The sequence below is a fragment of the Arachis duranensis genome, chromosome 8 (assembly GCF_000817695.3).
Source record: "Arachis duranensis cultivar V14167 chromosome 8, aradu.V14167.gnm2.J7QH, whole genome shotgun sequence".
Lineage (NCBI taxonomy): Eukaryota > Viridiplantae > Streptophyta > Magnoliopsida > Fabales > Fabaceae > Arachis > Arachis duranensis.
In genome coordinates this window covers 28306455-28328303 of record NC_029779.3, presented here as the reverse complement: position 1 = coordinate 28328303, position 21849 = coordinate 28306455, and the positions used below count along the sequence as shown (strand labels likewise).

General features: G+C 31.2%; 1 protein-coding gene across 1 annotated transcript; it reads right to left on the bottom strand.

Moving 5' to 3' along the window:
* Positions 1–11229: 11229 nt before the first annotated feature.
* LOC107461823 (protein FAR1-RELATED SEQUENCE 5-like) lies at positions 11230–13290 on the bottom strand. The gene is made up of 5 exons (XM_052253314.1): positions 13105–13290; positions 12615–13047; positions 11518–12563; positions 11349–11424; positions 11230–11261 (listed from the first exon to the last, which is right to left on the bottom strand). The coding sequence occupies exons 1-5, from the start codon at positions 13288–13290 to the stop codon at positions 11230–11232; spliced, it is 1773 nt and encodes a 590-aa protein (XP_052109274.1).
* Between the last annotated feature and the right edge of the window lie 8559 nt (positions 13291–21849).

The following is a 21849-nucleotide window of genomic DNA, read 5'->3' as shown; positions in this document are numbered from 1 at the left end:
AAGAAATTTCTATCGAACACATTCGAAATAAAAGATCTTGGTGATGCCTCTTTTGTACTAGGAATCGAGATACTAAGAGATCGTTCTCAAGGTATTCTTGGATTATCACAAAAGAACTATATCGAAAAGATTTTAAGTAGATATGGCATTGAAAGTTGTAGACCAATGAACACACCCGTAACTAAAGGAGACGAGTTCAGTCTCAAGCAATGCCCTAAAAATGATCTTGAGAACAGCAATGCATGATAAACCTTATGCATCAGCACTAAGGAGTTTAATGTATGCTCAAGTCTGCACATGTCCCGATATATCATTTATAGTGGGAGTATTGGGTAGATACTTGAGCAATCCAGGTATGGATCATTGGATAGCTATTAAACGCGTAATGCGTTATCTAAAGAGAACAAAGGATTACATGCTTACTTATCGGAGATAAGAAAATTTAGAGATCATTGGGTATTCTGATTCCGATTTTGCGGGATGCCAAGACAGTAAACGCTCTACTTCAGGCTGTATCTTCATTTTGGCTGGAGGAGCTATTGCATGGAAGTCTAACAAACAGATTCTTGTAGCTTCCTCAACAATGGAGGTAGAATATGTTGCTTGCTTTGAGGCATCCAAACATGGCATATGGTTGCGAAACTTTGTTATTGAGCTTCATATAGTAGATGACATTGAAAAGCCATTAAAAATATTCTGTGACAACAAGTCAACAGTATCATACTCCAACAACAATAAGAGCTTGACAAAATCGAAGCATATAGACATCAAGTTCTTAGTTGTCAAGGAGAAAATTCAAGAAAAACATATTTTCATAGAACATATAGGAACAGAATATATGCTAGTAGACCCATTAACCCAGGAATTGATCCCTAAAGTCTTTCATGAGCACACTGCTCGGATGGGTGTCAATATTTGTGATGCCTTGGTTTAGTGGGAGTTTATTTTATACTATATGCCCTATGACAGATATTGAGTTATTTTTTCTGCAGAATTAAGTTGATAGTTTATTTCATGTTATGTAAAATATTCATTTTGCAATATTTGTTTTGTGCTTGATCTCAATAAAATTTTAAAGTTGTACCAGCTGGAAATAGACATGCATGAGATTACTTGGCATATAATTTCCATATTACTCATCCAAATTTGATCTATGTCATTAAGTATGTTAGGATGGTGATTGTCGTGGTTTAGTCACGACATTAATGTGATAAAAGCTGCGGTGATTCCATATCTAATATATGAGACGGACCAGATTGTTAAAGTAATGAGAAAAATAGCATTCAGATGCGTGCATAAAGTTTATAAGATGCGATTATGTTAAGAAAGAATATCTGTATAGCACAAGTGGGAGATTGTTAGGAAATTATTTTAATTTCCTAATTTGTTTGTGGGCAATACATATATTAATTATAATCACAAATTATGCTATTTCAAATTAAATGACTTATATAAAGGTGATCTCATTTATTGTTATAAATGTTAAATTGAATAAGTCATAATTACTTTTGATTTGGAATTAAATGAGAATAAAACCAGATATTATCTTTTGTTCTTTAGATAATTATCTTTTGGATTTTAGATATATTATCTTTTGGACTTTAGATACTATTTTATTTGGAATTTAGGGTTTAATAGGTGTCATGCTCAAATATAAATAGTGTCTTTAGAGTTTCGGTCCCCAATATACCAAAGTCGCTTTGTCGCTCTTTTCCAATCAGAAAAGTTACAATTTAGTCCTAGGAATATCTAAGGCTTTGGTTGAAGAAGATCGAAAGAACCACAAGATCAAAATCCTTCCATTAATTTTTAATTTCTATAAGTAAAATACGCTTTCACATTATGATATATTTTTTTGTAATTTAATATGAATGATCTGGATTAATAAAATAATTTATTCCAACATTTAATTCGAAATCACCATCAAATTTTTCTTCTAACCCTACCTATTACTCAAAAGCTAAATTCCCATAATTCAATCTTCATTATATCTCCATTAGATTCTCTAATTATTATTTTTTTCTATATGTATATCACAATTAATTTTTCTTTTAAATGGGGTGTAAAAATAAGAACCTAATTCAAATATCCACGTCAAATCATCCCTAGTTATTAACTTTCTTTTATCAATATTATCCAATAATATGTTGTAAAATAATCTCCTCTAAAATTTTAAATTGCATAAATACAAATGGATAATTTTAAACATTAACAGAATTATATACAAACACATATACATATTCATAATATATATAGATTTCCATTGTGAAAGTGTTACAAATTTATAAATTGTTCTTTTCAATAATTAATTTTAAAAACAAAAATGCTTTTCAATCAATATTCACTCAGCCAACACTTCAACCTATATATTATATAATTCAATTTTTAACAAAGTAAAAAATTAATTTTAAATGTTACAATTTATTTTTTAATTAATTTATATATCCACTTTTCATATTTTTTTTTCAACTAATATCAAATTCTAAAATAATTGGTGATTAATCTCATTTATATTAACCTTTTCATTTTTGTTTCTTTTTTACCGTTTTACATTTTTCTTCTTTTTTTACTAAAATTTTCATAGCACTATTTCACATTTAATTCCCTTTCCTTTATTTATTTTCATCCATCAATATTCATTTTAAAATCAACTATTTTAAAATTTAAATTTGCATCATAACATGTCACATTAGGGACTGTCTAAAATCAGCCTAACTCTTTTGAGCTTATCTGATGCACCATTAAATTTGAAGCGTTAGATTAAATTGACAAACGATCTAATGGTTTATATTTAAATTATTATTAATTTAATAAAAATTACACTTAAAGACAACAACTTTTTTGATATTTTAAAATGGCCCAATATAAAAGTTTAGAACCAAACCCTTCTTTGCTGCAGCTATGCGCCCCTGCCTCTTCCCTCCACCCACTTTCTCCGTCTTCTTCCTCAAACAATGAACCTCCGTTTCTTCTTCTACACCCTTTCGGTCTACCTTCTTCTTTTTAGCGATGTCCCTCCGCTTCTTTCTCTACTCAATGTCCTCTACCTTCTTCCACAACGACTCCATTTCGTTTTTCTTCTCAAATTTCTCAAACCTTTTTAGGGTTTTGGTCAAAATAGGTTGAACTTTAGTGGAGCCTCGAGTTGGGAACAAGTTCCGTATCGGTCGGAAAATTGGTAGCGGATCCTTTGGAGATATTTATCTTGGTGAGCTTTCTTTCCTCTCTCTTTTTATTTGTTTTTTTGTGCATGTTTGAACTTCGAATTTCTGAAATTTCCGATTAAGTTTTTCAGATTAATTCATTTTAAAAATTTTGTGTAGGTAACAATATTCAGACAAATGAAGAGGTTGCAATTAAGTTTGTGAGTACTCTGATCAATCTTTTATTGACTCTGTTGTGGTGTTGTGAAAATTGTTGGTTGGATTTAGATCAAATTGATTATTGAATACCCGTGAGCTATCAACAGTGAGTGGAATAGATTCAAAATGTATGTTGATGATAATATATATAACATTGATGTGACACTGAATGTGCAGAAACTAATAGATGTATTGGGTATATATTTTGTGCAATATGTTGGCTCCTCATGTTGCTTATGTCTTGTACCTCTTTTTTGTTACAGTCACTATTAATATGTCTAATTTTATGGCGCCCCTTACCTTCTTGCAGTCCTTTGTTACACATAGAATACTTCTATGCGGTTCAGGTTTGGACTCCATTTGCATTGTTAATAACCAATTTTTTTTATCCATCAACCATGACTTCAGCATATTCTTGCTTTTCAGATGATCAACCTGTTACAAGCAATTTTGAAAACTCCTCATTGTATGTGTTGGAATGGTTATTACCAAGAATTGGATTTCTAGATAAGATTATAGTGAAAGATGTAAGAACATTATGTGTAAATCTTGATTTTAACTTTTAAATTAATCAGATTTGGCTTTTATTAGATTCATTTTTTACTTTTTGCTGAACTTGTAGGATGGTACTTTTGTTGATTCATGAACTGTTGGGTATATATTTTGTTTGTGCAGTTAGCAGGTCTGGCTTTCAAAATATTCCTTAAGACTATTGCATTGGGTGGTCACTCAACTGAAGTGGTCAGGCTTCAATCAAACACTGACTTTAGCAAATTCCATGGGTGATATTCCAGCTAATGAACCTTATCTGAGAATTTCCGTGATCTACTGTGCTAGTCACATGAAAGTAATTGAGTTAGGTGAAGGTTGAATCCCAATGGTGGCTTTTGCAGAAGAATTTTGAATTAAGACCTTGTAGTAGAAACTCATAATTTAATGTACCAAGTTATGTAATAGAAACTCTGTTTTGTGTTGTAAATGGTTTGGTCTAATTTGACCAAAGTCAATTTACGTGTATGAGGCATAAGTTTTGCACTATTAGCATGAGTGCCAACAGATACCAGAAAAAAAATTAAAGCAAAGAAGCTTTTGCAAAAGGGGTTTTAACATATTTTACTTGATACATGTGTCAATGAATCATTCAAATTTTCAAAACTTAATACTTGACCAAAATTACAAAAAAAATGCCACTAGTCACAACAACCACTACAATATGAGTGAATAAACATACTCTTGATTCAGTTAATTGCTTGTTGCAATTTATGTTATTTGATACTAATTTTCAGATTATTTAGTAGAAACAGAAGAAATAGAATATGAGCATACTTAATATGCAGAAAACACTTTCAGTTACATTTCTGTTTTATGATGGTTGTGAAGAAAATTGTTCTTGAGTGATCTCAAGACTTAAGACTCATTCTATATAAATTCTAAACTGCATATCCATAAGGATTATTACAATATTTTATTTGAAAACAATTGAACACATGCAGATTCTACCAGTAATATCTCTAAATCAACAAAAGCTCTCTTCCTTATATAAAGAGCTTTAGGTCAATTTTTCGGTTGAAGGTCTTCTTAATGCGCATGCCATCACACACAATTCATTCTTATTTTTTGGGGTTCCGATTGATATTTTTTATTTAACTGGGAACGGTTCTACAAGTTCAACTAGTAAGTCATCGGTAACCAATAAACCAGTAAAATTATATAGCGATCCATACTATTCTATGGGCTAATTATTAGTTATATAGTAAAACTATATAACATATTTTTATCAATTACACTAGTAATTAATTTTATGACTATACGATATTTATTAATATTATTTTTTGAATAAATACATACAATATATAATGATATAATAAGAATAGCAAACTATGCAGTACATTACAGTACTACTCAGATCCACTTCTTCTTTAAGAATGGAAAACTATGTAGAATTTATTTTTTTTCCACTTCATTCTCCCTAATTCCTCAGCAAAATACACATTAAAAATAGAAAAGAAAAAGAAACTATGGTTGCTAACAATTGCTTTAGATAGAGATCACGGAGATCAGATCCTTTTGTAACATTGCAATGCTTAGACACAATAGGAACTCCAATTTTTGTCAAGAAATATGATAAATGGTCTAATTTTTTCTTTTATTTACACTCATAAACATGTCATTATTTATTAATAGAACTTCAATTTTTTATTTTATTTGGTTGAAAATATCATTTTATGAAGTCCATAGTCACCATAGGCACCAAAACTTGTGGCCACCATAGACTACACTTATAATACCTTGGGGAATCTAAATATTCCTGGATCAAAATGAGAAGCTATTTTTGTGTTCATCAAAAAAATCTCTCACTACCCAACTCTCAGTTACTGCATCGAAGAAAACATGAAGTTCAAAAAAGGTTTAAAAAATTCGTATTTTAAAAAAATACTGGAAGTTCATCTAACTATTTAAACAACTAGTAAGTCGTTAACAACTCGATCCGCTAAGCTCATGAGCTCATAAGCTCAAACTTGACCTTGGTTTGATTTGGCTTAACTAAAATTACTTAGCCTAATATAACTTTTATTATTAGTCTTTCATTTCCAAACAATCAACTTACATTGTGATCTTTCTAACTTTAAATATCAAATTTTTAGAGCTGTTAGTTCGAAGGTATCAATGTAAATCGCGTGCTTCAACAGTGCACCATGAAAATGTACACGAGTTATCTATTAGGTCAGTAGTATAAATATTTTATTTTTCTGTTTTATTAAGAAGTTTTAAGTATAAGTATTGTTGAAATAAATACAAAAGTACTTGTATTTAGGAAAGAAAATTAAAAATAGAAAGTTATTAATAGTTTGTTTTAAACGTTTAATCTTTAAAATATTGATATAATTTTATTTATTATGAATCTATAATAATAATTGTAAATATGGAAAATCAAAGGATTAAATGATGCAAATTTATTGATAATAAATAAAATTACGTTAGTAATAATAGCTGGTATTCAATTTTTGAATTTTGAAAATTAAAAAATAGTTTGCTTTATCCGGATAAAGCCCAATAAGGGCAAAATTGCCACTTTTAGAGTTAGCTCTAATTGGAAGACTGTGGACTAAGAACAACAAAGCATGAGTTGGGGGGTCGAAGGCCTTATGCTTCCTTCCCATCTTTGAACCTATTCCTGACTCCTTAAGTAGTTCAATTGCACATGTGAAAGCGCGCATAGCCATTTTTAGGCTTCTTAAGTAACGGATTTACTTGTTTCATTTTATTTTGGGGGTCAGGGATCCCGCAAAGAAGAGAACCTAGTTGTTAAATAGAGCTTCTCACTCCCATGGAAGAAACTTCGCAAAAGGGGAAGAAGATGCCCAAGATAGATGATGTGAGAACAGAAGGGGAAATGGGAAGCACCGCAACAATGGAGAAGACCGGCGTGGGAGATGGCGACGATGATGCAACAACTCATCATCGATGTGGTGCATGCCCTGTTAGGTAATGACAACTTCTCATCTCCTTTAATCACGCCTTCACATTCTTCTGTTATTGATTGATTACCTTAATTATAGAAGATTTTGAAAAATAAATAAGAAAGAGAATCTGCATTAAAGAAATCAAATCAATTTCTATTAATGGACTGATTATGTCATATCTCTACTAATATTAAAAAAAATCGCAGAGATGATATCGATGGATTAAAGGAGTGTATGTGACGGGATCTTGCAAGAAAAGAGTCTGTTCAGGAGAAAAAACCTAGAAGGAGAATTGCTCTAATCAATGGCAACCAATAATAGGCATGGGTAAAGGCTACACTCAATTCATTACGTTTATTGTTATTTTTGCTACTACTATTAGTTGAATTATATCTTATTATTATCATTATTGGTTCAGTTTATCCGACTCATGTGCACCACCAAGTGTTCTGATGAACTCCTTTGAGAGAAGAGTTATGGCTGATTTAGAGGTATGTAAGACCAACAAATATTTGTATCCTATTTTTAAGTTTCAATGCTGCTTATTTTAAATTACCTATGTTGTATCTGTTCTGCAGGACATCAAAAGAGCTAACAATAGTATTCGAGAGGAACAGATTCTATTGAAGTCCATGATTGAATGCATAAATTCCATTTATGTCAAGCCTGAGTTGAAGGAGAATGAAAGACTTCTGAAAAACAGCAAGACCAATCCTATCACCACCCCTCATAAGACATGCAAAATTACGGAAACTATCAAAAAGAGTGACAGCAAGTCAATATTTAATATGGATGTGGACCTAAATATATGTCTTGATGTGTCAGATGATGAGGATGATGTCATGGAACTAGATCGAACAACCATAACCCGCCAAGATCCACGCAAAGTTGCTGTCCAATGGAGCATTCCCTCTATCAAACGCCAGAAACTGTCACCCCAGCCAAATGGAAAAGGGAAGGCGAAACCACTATCAAAGCCATGGTTCCCTGGACCTGGTGAAAGGAGAACCAGGTTCCAAAATAGGGTTGAGGTAAAATCTTTGCACATCCATATGCATTTACATATTATTATAAAAGGGATAGGTTTATAATGCCCAACTTTCATATGTAGGTGTTCAGAGGTGTACAACGACCACGCCGTATGTCAACTTCTGAAATGGGTGCACAAGAATCCAGTGGAGAAGCAGTACGAGCATCAAGCACGCCAGTTGCTGCACGTGTACGCGCAGAATCGAAACCGCTATCTATTTTTGGACAGCAAAATTTGGTAGTGCAGAAAAAACCAAAGGTCACCAGTTCTTTTTTCTTCTACTTTTTGTTTTGTCCTAACTATTGTGGTTAATAAATTAGAATTTTTAACTTTGAATGATGCAGAAATAATGCTTTAACAGAAATTATTTGAACTCGAATAGGGAATAACAACTTATTTTAAAGTGGGTGGCGAGATTAACTTGACTAAGGGACAAGTAGAGATGTTTGCATATGTTTTTGATCTGGATTTATTACCAAGGTATACATTTATTCATGTTCTTAAATAAGCTCAATATTCATTCACGGCTGATTTTCGCATTGAGTCTATGTTCACTTGTTATCAGTGAGCACATTGTAAAGATAGGAGGTTCGTCCGCAACACGTCAAGAACTTTTTTGCTTGAGCAAGGATCATACAATTACTGCCAAGGTAAAAATGATTATCTATCAATCTAACTTAGTCATCTATATGCTCAAAAACTGGATAAATACCTAACCATATCTATGCTTGAATTAGATTATGGAGCTTTGGGTTAGGAAATGTACTTGGGAGCAAAGAATCATTACTCTGAAGATAACTTGGTGCCTTCCTCCCTCTTTTTCAGTACGTTTTGTTATGGTTATCAAATAAGAAAGCTTGGATTGTTATTTTTTATTCTATACTTCTTTATCTACATAATTTATGACATATAAATTAGGTTGATGTATTTCAACATCTCCAAATAGAAGAGTTAATTGATAAATATGAAGATTATATGGGAAAATACCCTTCACTTGAATATGTAAGCTCCTGTCCTTATCTCTTCAGTTATCATACAATTATGTATATTTTTTGACACCTCTGTTGAACAATGCATTGTATTCAGATTTATATACCCATTCAAGATAATGATAACTGGTATCTAATGGTCATGAGTTTAGAACCAAAAATTGTGTTTCATTTGGACTCCAACCTGCCCCGTGAGCGCAAGGAACCAAGAACTGAATCTACTAACACTCTGGTATTATTCTAAACTATTTCAATTGATGTGGCTATGTCCCTATGATATCTCCTTCCGAATTATAACGCTACTCGCTGTTTGTAGGCTGTTGTTTTGTCCCAGATTATTTCTTCAGCACATTTTGAGGCTTGTCCTTTTGAACATGGTGACTTTTCTGGTGGCTGGTCTTCCCAAACAATTGAAGTGGTTCACGATGTGCAACCTCCTCCAACATGCCAGGAAGATTCTGCCTTATGGGTACTAAGCAGGTTGCATATGGAATATTCGTTTAATCCTAAGATACCACCAAAGGTTGTACCTCAACCATTTTATTTCCTATGTGTTTTTGCTGCATTCCCTCTAGTGACCTCTTAATTTCGGATTTGCTTTTTCTCTTTTTTTGGTGCTTTTAGATTTCTGAAAATCAGGTGCTAATCACAACTACCATAGACTTGGTTTTGGGATCCTCCAATGAACTGAGAAAGACCATTATGGACAACGCTAGTGAGCATTGGTTTCAACACAACGAACTCAATCAACCATAGATGATTTGTTATTTGTATACACTAGTTTGTGGTATTTAGTTTTGCAATTTATGTTATTTGATACTATTTAAGACAATTTAATTGCAGTTCAAGTTATTTGATATTAGCTTTCAATTTCCCACCAAAAATATTCCCGCACAAGTGATATAATTTAATTTAGCTTTCTCATGAAAATGCCAAAAGGGTGATCTGATCATATGAAGGCAGTTAGATTGAACTCTGTCTTATTTGACAACATTATTAATATTATTATGGCTTTGATTTGCTATACTCTTTAATTTATATGGTGTCCTACATGGATCCGGTTTTGTGAAAATTATTTCAGCAATTACTTGGATTGTAATATTATTTTTGGATACATTACTCAAGTCGATATGTGTTAGAGATATAGCTTTCATCCTGTTTTGCTTATCATTTTTTTCTTCCATTATCATGGTATAATTTGGCTGAATTAGTATATAATGATAATTGTGTTGCTAAATGCTAAGGAACCGTCTTTAAGCTCAGCCACTCAAATTCTAAGTTTTAAAACCAGTAAAAATTCTTAAAACATTTATTATTAATTTATTATGTAAATCAAAGATATGATATGGCAGGTACTTTAAAATTCTAGCATAAAAAATTGAGTTGGATTAGTGTTTATGAATACTTGGAAGTTTCAAAATTATGAAGTATTAGCCATTTAGCCTCTTAATCCATGATAGTAAGGGATGAAAACTGTGTTGAGCAGAATTTGAAAAGTGATCCTTTTGAGCATATGTACCCAATTTTTGTTCAGTAGACCTTATACGAAAAGCTCTCCCAAACTACTCTTACAACATTGGCTTTCAAGCTATATTTCTAAGTAGCAAGTTTCTAAAAAAAACAAATTAATTCTTCTAGCAAGCTATATATACACACATACTAAGCTCTCATAGTAATTTACTAGTTTGGAGTTAGCAAATATGTTCATGAAAAGAATAAAAGAGGCCACCCAGAGATCAACTACTTGATTCCTGTTTTTTCCGCTGTTGAGGCTAATCATTTGATGAAATATGAGGAAAGCTTTGATGAATGGCAAACAGAAGTAAGAACTAAAATATGACTTCAAGTGCAAATTCGAACCTCGGAAGGGAGTCAGCACACAATAATTAAAAAAACAAAGGTAAAAAAAAACAAATTAATTTTTCTACAAATCAAAATAAGAGCCAGTAGAAGAGAGAACTATTGTCAAATAAAGATAAACCAATATAGCTTATGCTCAAATAAGGATGCAATGAAGTCAGGTCACAATCATATTGCAGATTAATGAGGGAACAACAATCCCTTATCTGAATGATAAATACATGAATGGATCAAATGTCACGGAGACCTTTCTACAAATTGAACAAACTAATGTTGATTCATATTGAAACTAAGCCATAACATAAATCAAAATTCCAAAAATCACTAAAAAGCATTCTTGGCTGCAAACACAAGCAGCAACAATCATCCAAATATAAGTACATTCACAAAAATGAAATGAATAACTCATTCTCCTGTTCTAAAGTATTTAAGATTCAGAGTGATGTAAACAAGTTCCAAAAGTATAACTAATAGAAACAGAAAAAGTGCTCTTAAACTCGTCTTTGATTGTTGCAACGGATGGTTCACAACTCTGCCTCATCATCATCATCTGCCCCTAAAATTTAAGCGACATATTTTTAAGTTTAAAAATAGTAAAATAAGTATAACAAAAAATAAAAATAAAATTTAAAACATTTTATACCACCAGAATCGTAATCGATTGAGGACGCAGTCTCGCCACCACTCTGTTCATAATACCTTGAGGAATCTAAATATTCCTGGATCAAAATAGCAAATAGGAAGGCTTATGAACTAGCCATACAATATTATATGTAACAAAATATACTTGAACTTAAATTTATTGAACTTACATCTTCCTCCTCAAACCATTCAGTGTGAATATACTCATCACTTTCAGCATCTACGAAGGAGTAGTCCTCACCCTCAATATTCTCCTCAGCGTCATCATCAAATTTGGGAGTCCTTTCATCCATTTTCTTCATGGAACACGTAGCAATGTTATGCCCCCCCTTGCGACAGTAGCTGCAACGCTTAGGCTTCCTTGTGGTCTCTATCTCAGTACTTCCATTCTTTGCAAGGTCTTCATACATGTATTCTGCATGCTCCTCCATCATGTTATTGTCCCCGTTATGAGCCCTAATACATGAAAGTATATTTACCAATGCATCTCGTGATTCATTAAAAATATCCCCTTTTAGGCACCCTTCGTTCATAATTTGTTTACACCAATGTTGCAAACATGCATGTCGATTGATAGCCAAGGAATCCTCCATCAAGCCACCCATGTCATCATACCCACTAATGCCTTCCTTCGCTTTTCTAGTCCATCTTCGCAGCACTAATGATTTTGGCAGCTCTGCAATGTCTAGAAAACCCAAAACAGCAAGTATATGACTACATGAAATACCTATGGAGTCCATTCTCATGCATGAGCATTTAAATTCATCTTGCTCTCCATGAAAAGACACATGCCATATCATGTTAGGCTTGTAAAATTTTGACACCTGATAAATATTGCAAGAACTCGTTTCCTCTTCATATATTACCTTCAATGTGCTGGCCTTGTGGAGCATTGAACGGAACAACACAAAAATTTGCCGGGTATAAATGGTAGCTGCTGACCTTTCTAATTGTTGAAAGTGTGTCTGCATCACAGGTTGTCCAGTTGATGATTTAAAGTCTGCCAAATCCTCTCTGTGCCGCATGTAGCTCAAACAACGCTGGAAGTGTTGAACAAATTCTGTCAAATCATAGCGTGATTTAATATATCTTTTGAGGACAGCATGTAGACTTTCACACCTCGAAGTCGTTCTAAACCCAGCAAAGAATTTTCCTCGGATATGAGCGGTAGCCCACATGTTTCTTTTTTCATACATATCTACTATCCATTCCCGATCTTCTACTCCAAAGAATCCAACCATTTCCTCCCACTTTTGTTCGAACACACCAACTTCGTAATCACCTAGCATTAACTTTGTAAACATTTTCGTAAACTGAGGTTTGTGAATATTGCTTGTTGCATTACGCATCAAGTGCCATGCACATAACCTATGATGTGCATTCGGAAACACTTCCTGAATAGCGATAACCATCGAGTGATGACCATCCGTAATTACTGAAGTCGGTGTCTTTCCCTTCATTGCTATGAGAAGCTGTTTTAGTAACCACACGTAGGTGCTTTTCCTCTCATTCGAAACTATCGCAGCACCAAATACAACTGTTTGATTATGGTGGTTAACTCCCGAGAATATTACCACCGGCAATCTGTATCTATTCTTCTTATATGTGGCGTCAAATGCTAGCACATCCCCGAACAGATCGTAATCCAACTGACACCGGCCATCACACCAAAAAATTTGCCGAAACACTCCTTCTCTGCCCTTTTCAACACTATAGAACAAGTTTTGATCCCTTGCTGCTAGCGTTTCCAAGTAAGCCATTGCAGAGGTTAAATCATCAGGTAATTGTCTTCTTTGCTTCGCAACTTGATTGTGCATATCCTTAATTGAAAAATTAACGTTCTCGTACCCACCACACTGGCTAGCTAATGACCCAAATATGTTTGGCATGCTGATCCCCACCTCTTTCATATGGTTCATTTGACTAATGTCAGGCTCAGTCATTTTCTTGTGAGATCTTAACATTCTTGCTAACTTTAGAACAACAAGCTCATGGTTGTGTTCATCACAAAAATCTCTCACTACCCAACTCTCAGTTACCGCATCGAAGAAAACATGAAGTTTACTCATACAACCACATCTTGTCTCTGGTTTTGGCTCCCTAACTCGATTTTTCATATGGTTCCATTTTTCAAATCTATACCCTTCACAAGAACAAACATATGTTTTTTCTCTAACTTTTCCATCAACTATTCTACTTCTACTCTTTCGCACACTGAAGCCCCTCGTCTTGGCATATGAATTATAAAATTCGAATGCCAAGCCAAGATCAGCAAAGTGCAATTGACAAATATTTTTCATAGATAGACTTGAAAAATCAATCTTACCAATATCTTCCCAAGAGTTTATGCGATATTGATCCATATCCACCGCATCAGAAGTTACATCTTCATCCATATGATCACTAACATTATGCACATTTTGATCACTTGTGTGTCTTTGACTATTTGATGCTTCCTGCAATTTATAGTGACTAACGTTAATTACCCATTAAAAATAGCATAAATTAGGTACAATTTATAATCAAATAAGCAAAATTATCCAAAAACCATTCAATTTTCAAAAAGAATCACGATACTAATTTCTGAATTTTCTTATGGCAGGTTAAACTCTATCTCGTCTCATATTTTGGTGATTAAGATCAATTATATAGATTCATATAGGGGTGGGCATGGTTTGGATTTTTATAAATCCAAACTGGATCCACTTTAGAACCAGTTTTATGGTTCATGAAACCAAACCAATACTGTGAACAAGAGGGATTACGATACAGCATTTTTACATGATCATTTCAAGTTAAATAAGAGATAGACACAACCAAGTTTTCAAATTACACCTTAAAAGCTTCACCTATTTAAAGTACATTATCTATCTCCCTCCCTTAGCATAAATATTCATGGTTAATCTTAAAACAAACATGAAAGGGTAGCAATCCAAACAACACTTATCAGCTAAGGTACCTTAACCTGTCACGAAAAGTGCATTGATAGCAATAACTAATTTGCTTAATTGAAAGAGCTAAAGAAGTTGCCTTCTTGAAAGGGTATCAATCCAAACAACACTTAAGTTCTTGCGCAATAAAAGAGCTTCCATTGAAAGCAGCTGAATTGCTACATCTAAGGTACCTTAACCTGTCTTTCAATCATGAGCTAAAGAAGTTGCCTTCTGCAATAACTAATTTGCTTAATTGGCAAACTTTAAATCTTAACGGATGTGATACTCTTCAGAAACTGCTAAAAAGTGTAGGAAAATTAATTTGCAATAAGTAATTTGCTTAATTTTGCACTGCTGTGAAAGAAGCTGTTTCTTTAAAATTTAAAATAATTTTAAAAAAATTAGCTGATTTTCTAACATTACTCAAATCTAAAACACTCACTTTACAGGCACTTGCTTAGTCAACCAATAAAATGCAACAGTTGATCATAAGCTTTAAGCAAAATGATACTACTGAAATCCAAATTAAAAGCCAAGGGCATATATATGCATGTGCCTAATAAATATGATATATAATCATGTATTAGAATTTAGGTAAGTTTCCTTATTTCACAGTGACATGGTCATTTCATTTCACTATCATGTTCTCAAACATAATGTAACACTAGTCAACAAGCATTCAAAGGTTTCCTTGAGTCAGGTGTTAAACTCATAATAGAACCATTAATGTAAACAAACAGTAGAGCAATTTTCAAACTAAACTCAACAACTCCGCTGTTGTAGCCTCCAGAAGTAATGAAATAAAAAACACAACATCAAATAGCTAGAACTCATAACTTGTTCAATACTTCTATAAATAGTTTGGCATAAGAAAAATCATGATCTAGATGAACTATTTTCTTTTACTCATTTCATTAAAAAAGAATCATCTATAAATAGTTTGGCATTCTTCTTTTAATGCAAATTGCATAACTAACTAAACATTGGTTACTCAAAGACAGAATATAAGAACAGGTTAACTAAAAACCAGAACATCAGAGTTTGTTACATCACTAAAAAGTAAGAACCGAGAAATTTACTTCTTACGCAACCACATCCATTATCATACCATTGTTTGTAAAATCCATGAAGCCTCATGCCTCACTATGTTAGATACCAATATAACAATAATGGAGAATTACAATTGTTACATATGGTTACCAAATTGGCATGAATCTTAGCTACACCAACATACTTGTAGCACAAAACAAAACAAATATAGCCTACAACCCGTGAATCAGAACAAATAAATAGAACAAAAAAATTGAATGAAATCAACGAAAGGAAGCAATACAACAGATTCATACAAGGAGTGGAGGAATACAACAAGAAGATAAAAGGAACAAAAAGAAAATTAAATCAATGAAGTAACTTCATACCTGAGTCTGAGGCTCCATTGTTACTATGGAAGTGGAGGATGCAGGGAGAATGGAGCACCACAGCGCTGACAACCACTCGACGAGAGAAGAGAGAAGAGAGAAGAGAGAAGAGGAGACGGGGAGGGAGAGCCTACGAACGACGTTATTAGATGGATTGGACGGCAACGGCGACGGCTTGGCTGGACGGCGACGGTGAATGCTAAGACCAGCAGAGAGTAGAGTAGCTGACGGCAACTGGTGAGTAAACAGAGGGAAAGAAATTGGGAATTAGGGTAACGTATGATGAGTTTGGGGGTGGGGCTGAATTTGGATTAAGGGTTTTGTTAGTTAAAAAATAAAAAAATTATTATTATTATTAAACCCCCATGTGGGGTATATTTCTAATTTATATTTTGTGCCTATTAGAAAAGCTCAAAAGGTTTGAGCTTACTAAAGACAGACCCGTCACATTATCATGTTTCACACTAATCTTATCCATACGATTATGTTATATCTTGATTATTTTTCTCAATTATTTTTTTCTATAAAAAGATAAAGTAAATCCTAATTTATTACATTTTTTCTATTAATATGCAAAAATGAGAATTGATTTTTTTTAAAGAGATATATAGGAAGGAATCAATATAAAAACATGAATCAAAATGTGTCATATCACCAAGTTCATTTTAAGCTTGTTTCTTTCTTTTCAAATATTTATGTGGACAATTTTATTCCTATTATATATATAAAATGTATAGGAAGAAAGTGATTCAAATATTAGCATGAGAGTACGACTTTCATCAAAATTTTTACTCAATTTTACATATTTAAATATCTATACTCATGATTGATTTATTTTAAAGTATATTCTCTGCTGATTAATTCTTTTTATAAATAAAATTTTTGATTTATTGCATTTCAATTTTCAAAATATATATACAAGACAATTTGATTACCTATTATGATTTTTTAATTATTATATACTATGATTGATTCTTCCTTTAAATAAATCTATAGATATATCTTATTCAAATATTCACACCATAATATGTCACATATTATTAAATTTTCTTCTCAATTTTACCTATTAAATTCTCTATATCCAATATTAATACCTCATTATATCTTAGTTACTTCCGTAATTGATTTCTTTTCATAAATAAAATCTCTAATTCACAATCTTTTCAATTTTTATCGTGTGATTCACTTTTTTTAATAGAATAATATATTAAATCTCAGTATAGATAATTGATTCTTTTCTAATTAATGTTATTATATTTAAATTACATCAAATAATTATTCTTTCTTTTTATTTAAATATTAACAAATTTAATTATTTAAGACATATTTTTTTTCTAAAAATAACGTCTATATTAAAATTATTGATTAACGAAAATATAAAATAATAATTACTAAAATATCTATTTTATTCATGATTTAATCATTAAAAGTATATATAAAAAATTTATCTTATATATTTGTGTAAAAATGATAGATTTAATCATTCATAAAAATATGCATTTAATCATTAAATCATGTGTTAATATGAAAAAATATGAATTAGGATGATTAGAAAAATTACTGATAATTAATAATATTTTAATTATTAAATGTTAATAATTTAGATATAATTGAATAGATATTTTTTTAAATAATTAAAAAATGCATATTAGTACTAAAATATGCCATATCATCAATATGTTTAGTGTTAGAATACTATAAAATAATATAATGATTGATAGAGTAACATCTATCTAAGCTCATCTCTCAAGGAAAAAAAGTGATGAACATGAATCCATTCAAGAAACTCCATATACTTTATTCTTTACTAGTCTTCAATAATCTCATACTGATGAATACTTGCATGGCCCAGAATAAGTGGGGAAATTTGAAATAAAATTTTAGGAGTTAGATAGTAGATAATTGTTAAAATATTTTTGATATGGATTTGATTTAAAATAAATTTGTAACTTTATCTCTCTGATTTGGGTGATATTGTCAAATTTAAAGTCGTTTTCTAGAATCTCATTCTAAAAAATTAAGGTCAAACTCTTTAGATGTAACTTTTTAAACTTTTGAAGGTTGTATCTCATTTTCTTCGTAATTTTTTAAAGTAGAAAAACTATTTACAGGTGTTGATATTGTAAAAGTTATATGTTCTCTTTCTTAAATATTAGTCTTCCTCTTAAAAAATACATTAATTTTTTTATTTTTCATTATTATTTTATATAAAAATTTGAATATATATTCTGTAAAATATGTAAAAAAATATTAAAAATTTATAATATTTATTGAATTTTTTATCAATTTATACAAATACAATAATATTAATACTTAAGTCATAGTAAAGTATTTAAGTTAATTAAATTATTTTTTATTTTTTGAAAAAGTATTACTAATTTTTTTATAAAAAATTTGGAGAGGTGCCTCTTGTCTCAACTAAGCTCCGCTCCTACTCAGAATAATGCTAATAACTCTACAAGCTACTACTGTGATGATGATGATATCAGAACTCATCATAAAGCATCTTCTTTCTTGAATTCATCATCTCTATTAAGCAGAATCACCTTATATATGCAGATCTCAGAAGCTATACTTGAGAACTTCTCTTGGCCTATTCCAAGTTTCTTCAGTTGATTGTGATGCTAAATTACTCACTATCTCACATTCTTGCTCTCCTTCTCTCCAATATGTTTCTCCTTTAACTATCACAAACGGTTTCCCTTCTCCTCCTCGAACAGAACAAAACTCACTCCTCATCAACTGCTCAATCAGAAGAACACATTCTAACCATTGATGCATGGCTGCATAGGCTTAAGCAAATGTGGGGATCAAGATCATGATGTGAAAATGCCTTATCCATGTTTAATTATTGAGGATCTTCATAAAGTTGAAAAGGGTTTTCATCGTGAGGATTTGAATTGCTCTCACTATAGCTGGATCCGCAAAAACTTCTTCTTCAGGGTATGATTACAAGTTAGGGACAAGGATGTCATTTGACATTAGTCCAGGACATATAAGGAATTCTTGTAAAAAGTGTGAAAGGCCTAATGGCAAATGTGGTCGTGCCTTGAAGTGCTTCTGCCATCCTAAAGAATGCAGTGAGTGACTTCATATATTCTGACCTATTCAAAGTTTTGAAAAACCATTCTATTATTTGTCTAAATCAGTGTGATTCCCTTTTTTGCTGCAGAAGACAAGATTATACCCCAAAAAAGTGGGTCCATAAAATCTATTGGCAATAATATTCTTTTTATCTTTCCTTTCTCTCATAATTGGTGCAGTAGCAATATAGCAATTAGCATTCTTCATAGATGTTTAACTAAGCGTTGTAGTATGTTACAAAAAGAGAAATGCAACATCAGAATTTATTATTTTTTATTATTACTTAGTCATGATAATAAAAAATAATAAATTTTGATAATCTTCTAATATTTTTTGTTTAATTCGATGGCCAAATCTCAATTGTTGAATGTAACTTCAGGCACAGTTATAAACTCATGATATCGTTTTTTATCCATTTTATTCAGTTCTGTTCTCAAATACTACCAAATTTCTAATGCCATTAAATTTTCCATGTTACCATGTCATCATGATAGGGTGAATTATATGATTGTTGCCACATGAAATTCAAGCCCATTATTAATGGTGATCTAATAACCACTCATGAGAACCGAATTGGGTTGGAATAGTGTTAGTTCACTAGTCAGTTTAAGTAAGTATCGACAGTTTGAATCTCACTTTATATATACAGTAATTTATTAGCCAACGACAAATTTTTAGGCTGTTTCTAAGAATAGGACAGGACAAAACACTGAAAATAGGATAGGACAAGACACTGATAAACTAATACAAATTATGAAAATTCAATTTATTTTCATTTTTTTCATTCAAAAAATTTGAGATGAAAAATATAATAATAAAAAATATAATTATAAAAAATTAACAAGAATATAAGTTGTGTTTTTTGTTAGTGTCTCTGTATCTTTCCTATCAGGATGAACACAAAATACACTAATTCAATATCTCTGAAAACATTGTCTTCATATCTCCTTTGCCAAACACCATGTCGTGTGTCAATCTCAATATCATGTCTCTGTAAACAAATACAAGCTTATATACTAAATAGAGTTTTGATTTTCAACAGAATCCTTAACCTTATCCTGACGAATTAGAGGATAAAAAGAAATAAGCATCGACGAGTATAATGCCAACCATAATACATTCTTGCAGTTTATAGATAACAAAGTTTAGGCCGTTTCGTAATGCCTCCTACTAGATCTCATGGTTGCCCAAGTTCAAACTAATATTTTCGGTCGGGCTCCGTTTCATACTTTTTTATGATATTGGGCCTAGGCCCTAAAGAAAGAAGCTGCATAGTAACACTAGCAGTATATTATGTCATTATTTGTGCAAAGCTTTTGGGCTTCCTCCCAGCCCACTTCGGGAGCACGGATGTCGCAAGCATTCGTAAAGAATAAAAAATAATACTAATTTGTTTACACGTGTAAAAAAATTATACACAAACAAATAATTATATATTGTCTAATAAAAATAATTTAGTTTTAAATTTAATATTTAAAAATTATTTAAATACAAAATTTAATTAAATGACCATGTAAAATTTTTTTAATTCTTAAAAGAAAAAACATTTGTGAGTAAAAAAATAAGTAGCAGAAAATTCATAGTTATTTTGTTACTAAGATATTAGTATTATTCTTAAAATATTTTTATTTTTTTGAATAATTTATTATCTATTATCTATTATTAAAATTAAATTTTTTCAATTAATAGCATAACTAACGTGACGTGTTCTTGAAAGTATTTTAAAATTTATTTTATTTGATTTGCAAAAATTTTAAAGATTTCTCTAATAATTTATCATTTCACCTGGATATTAACTCTATTTGATATATATATATATGAATGAATATGATAAGTATTATTTCTACATTTCTTGATTAATTAATAAAATTAACAATCAATGTTGGTAATTACTAATTACTTCATTCTCCATTTCCCGTTTTCCAGCCGTCCCTACGGAGATTCCCATTCCCTATTTCTTCATATTTGTATAAAAGTTTTTAATAAAAAACTTTTTTAAAAAGTTGAAATATATATATATATATACATTAAAAAACATAAAAATAAATTTTGTTCAAATTCTAAAATAATATATTAATTTAAAAATTAAAAAAATACTTTATATATTTTTATATAAGTAAATATCCTAGTTGTATAAGCGTAAAAATGAATTCTTCCATGTATATTGACATGATAAATTTATATGCGAGAGGGGGAAAAAAATGCATAATTTAAATATAAAGTAGATTACCGGTTACCCTTATCGTATGATCATACTAACTTGCAAAGCATAGGAAACATCCTTTGAAGTCTGAAGTAAAGAATAAATTTGTATTCAGTGAAAGGACATAAAATGAGATACCAGAATCAAGCAGCTACCGGACAATGTTTAATTATTTATCATAGGCTCATAGCTATAAATATTTGTATGTACTTTAAATTATTAGAACACGATTAGAATTAATTTATATACAAATAACTATAAAAACCATCGCTTCAAAGGGACGAACATGATAAAAATTGTTTTACCATCTGGAAATAAGAGTGCTTGTAACGATTGTTTTACCATATTGCAGGGACCATGGTGTTACAAATACCTGTCAATGGGTCTAAGGACAGAAAAAGAAGAAGAAATGAAGAATAGACCATATTGGTAATAAGCAAGTAAAGACAATAACATTATTTAAAACGTTGAAGAAGCTGCTTCCAATGATTTTGATATCAAATGAAAGTGACCCAAACCAAGCTTAATCTTAAGCTACTTCATACTTCATCCTTAAAGAGTAATTAAGGCACATAATTAAACTGCAATAAGCTCGAGCATTAAGCAAATCAAAATTAAATCATAGTCTCCATCAATAATGGTTATGATGAAGAGGTTTATTTTTTAGCTATACATACAAAATTTGTATTTGTAGGAGCATAGGAGAATAATGTGGTCCAGATATTGTTCAGATGATACAATTCTTAACTTTATTCTTTACTACTATTATACTATAAAGGGATAAAATTCAAGTAAGCTAAGAAGCAAACCAAAATTTAAATTTCCCTTTAAGAAAATCTTCATCAATAATTCATGTCTTGAATC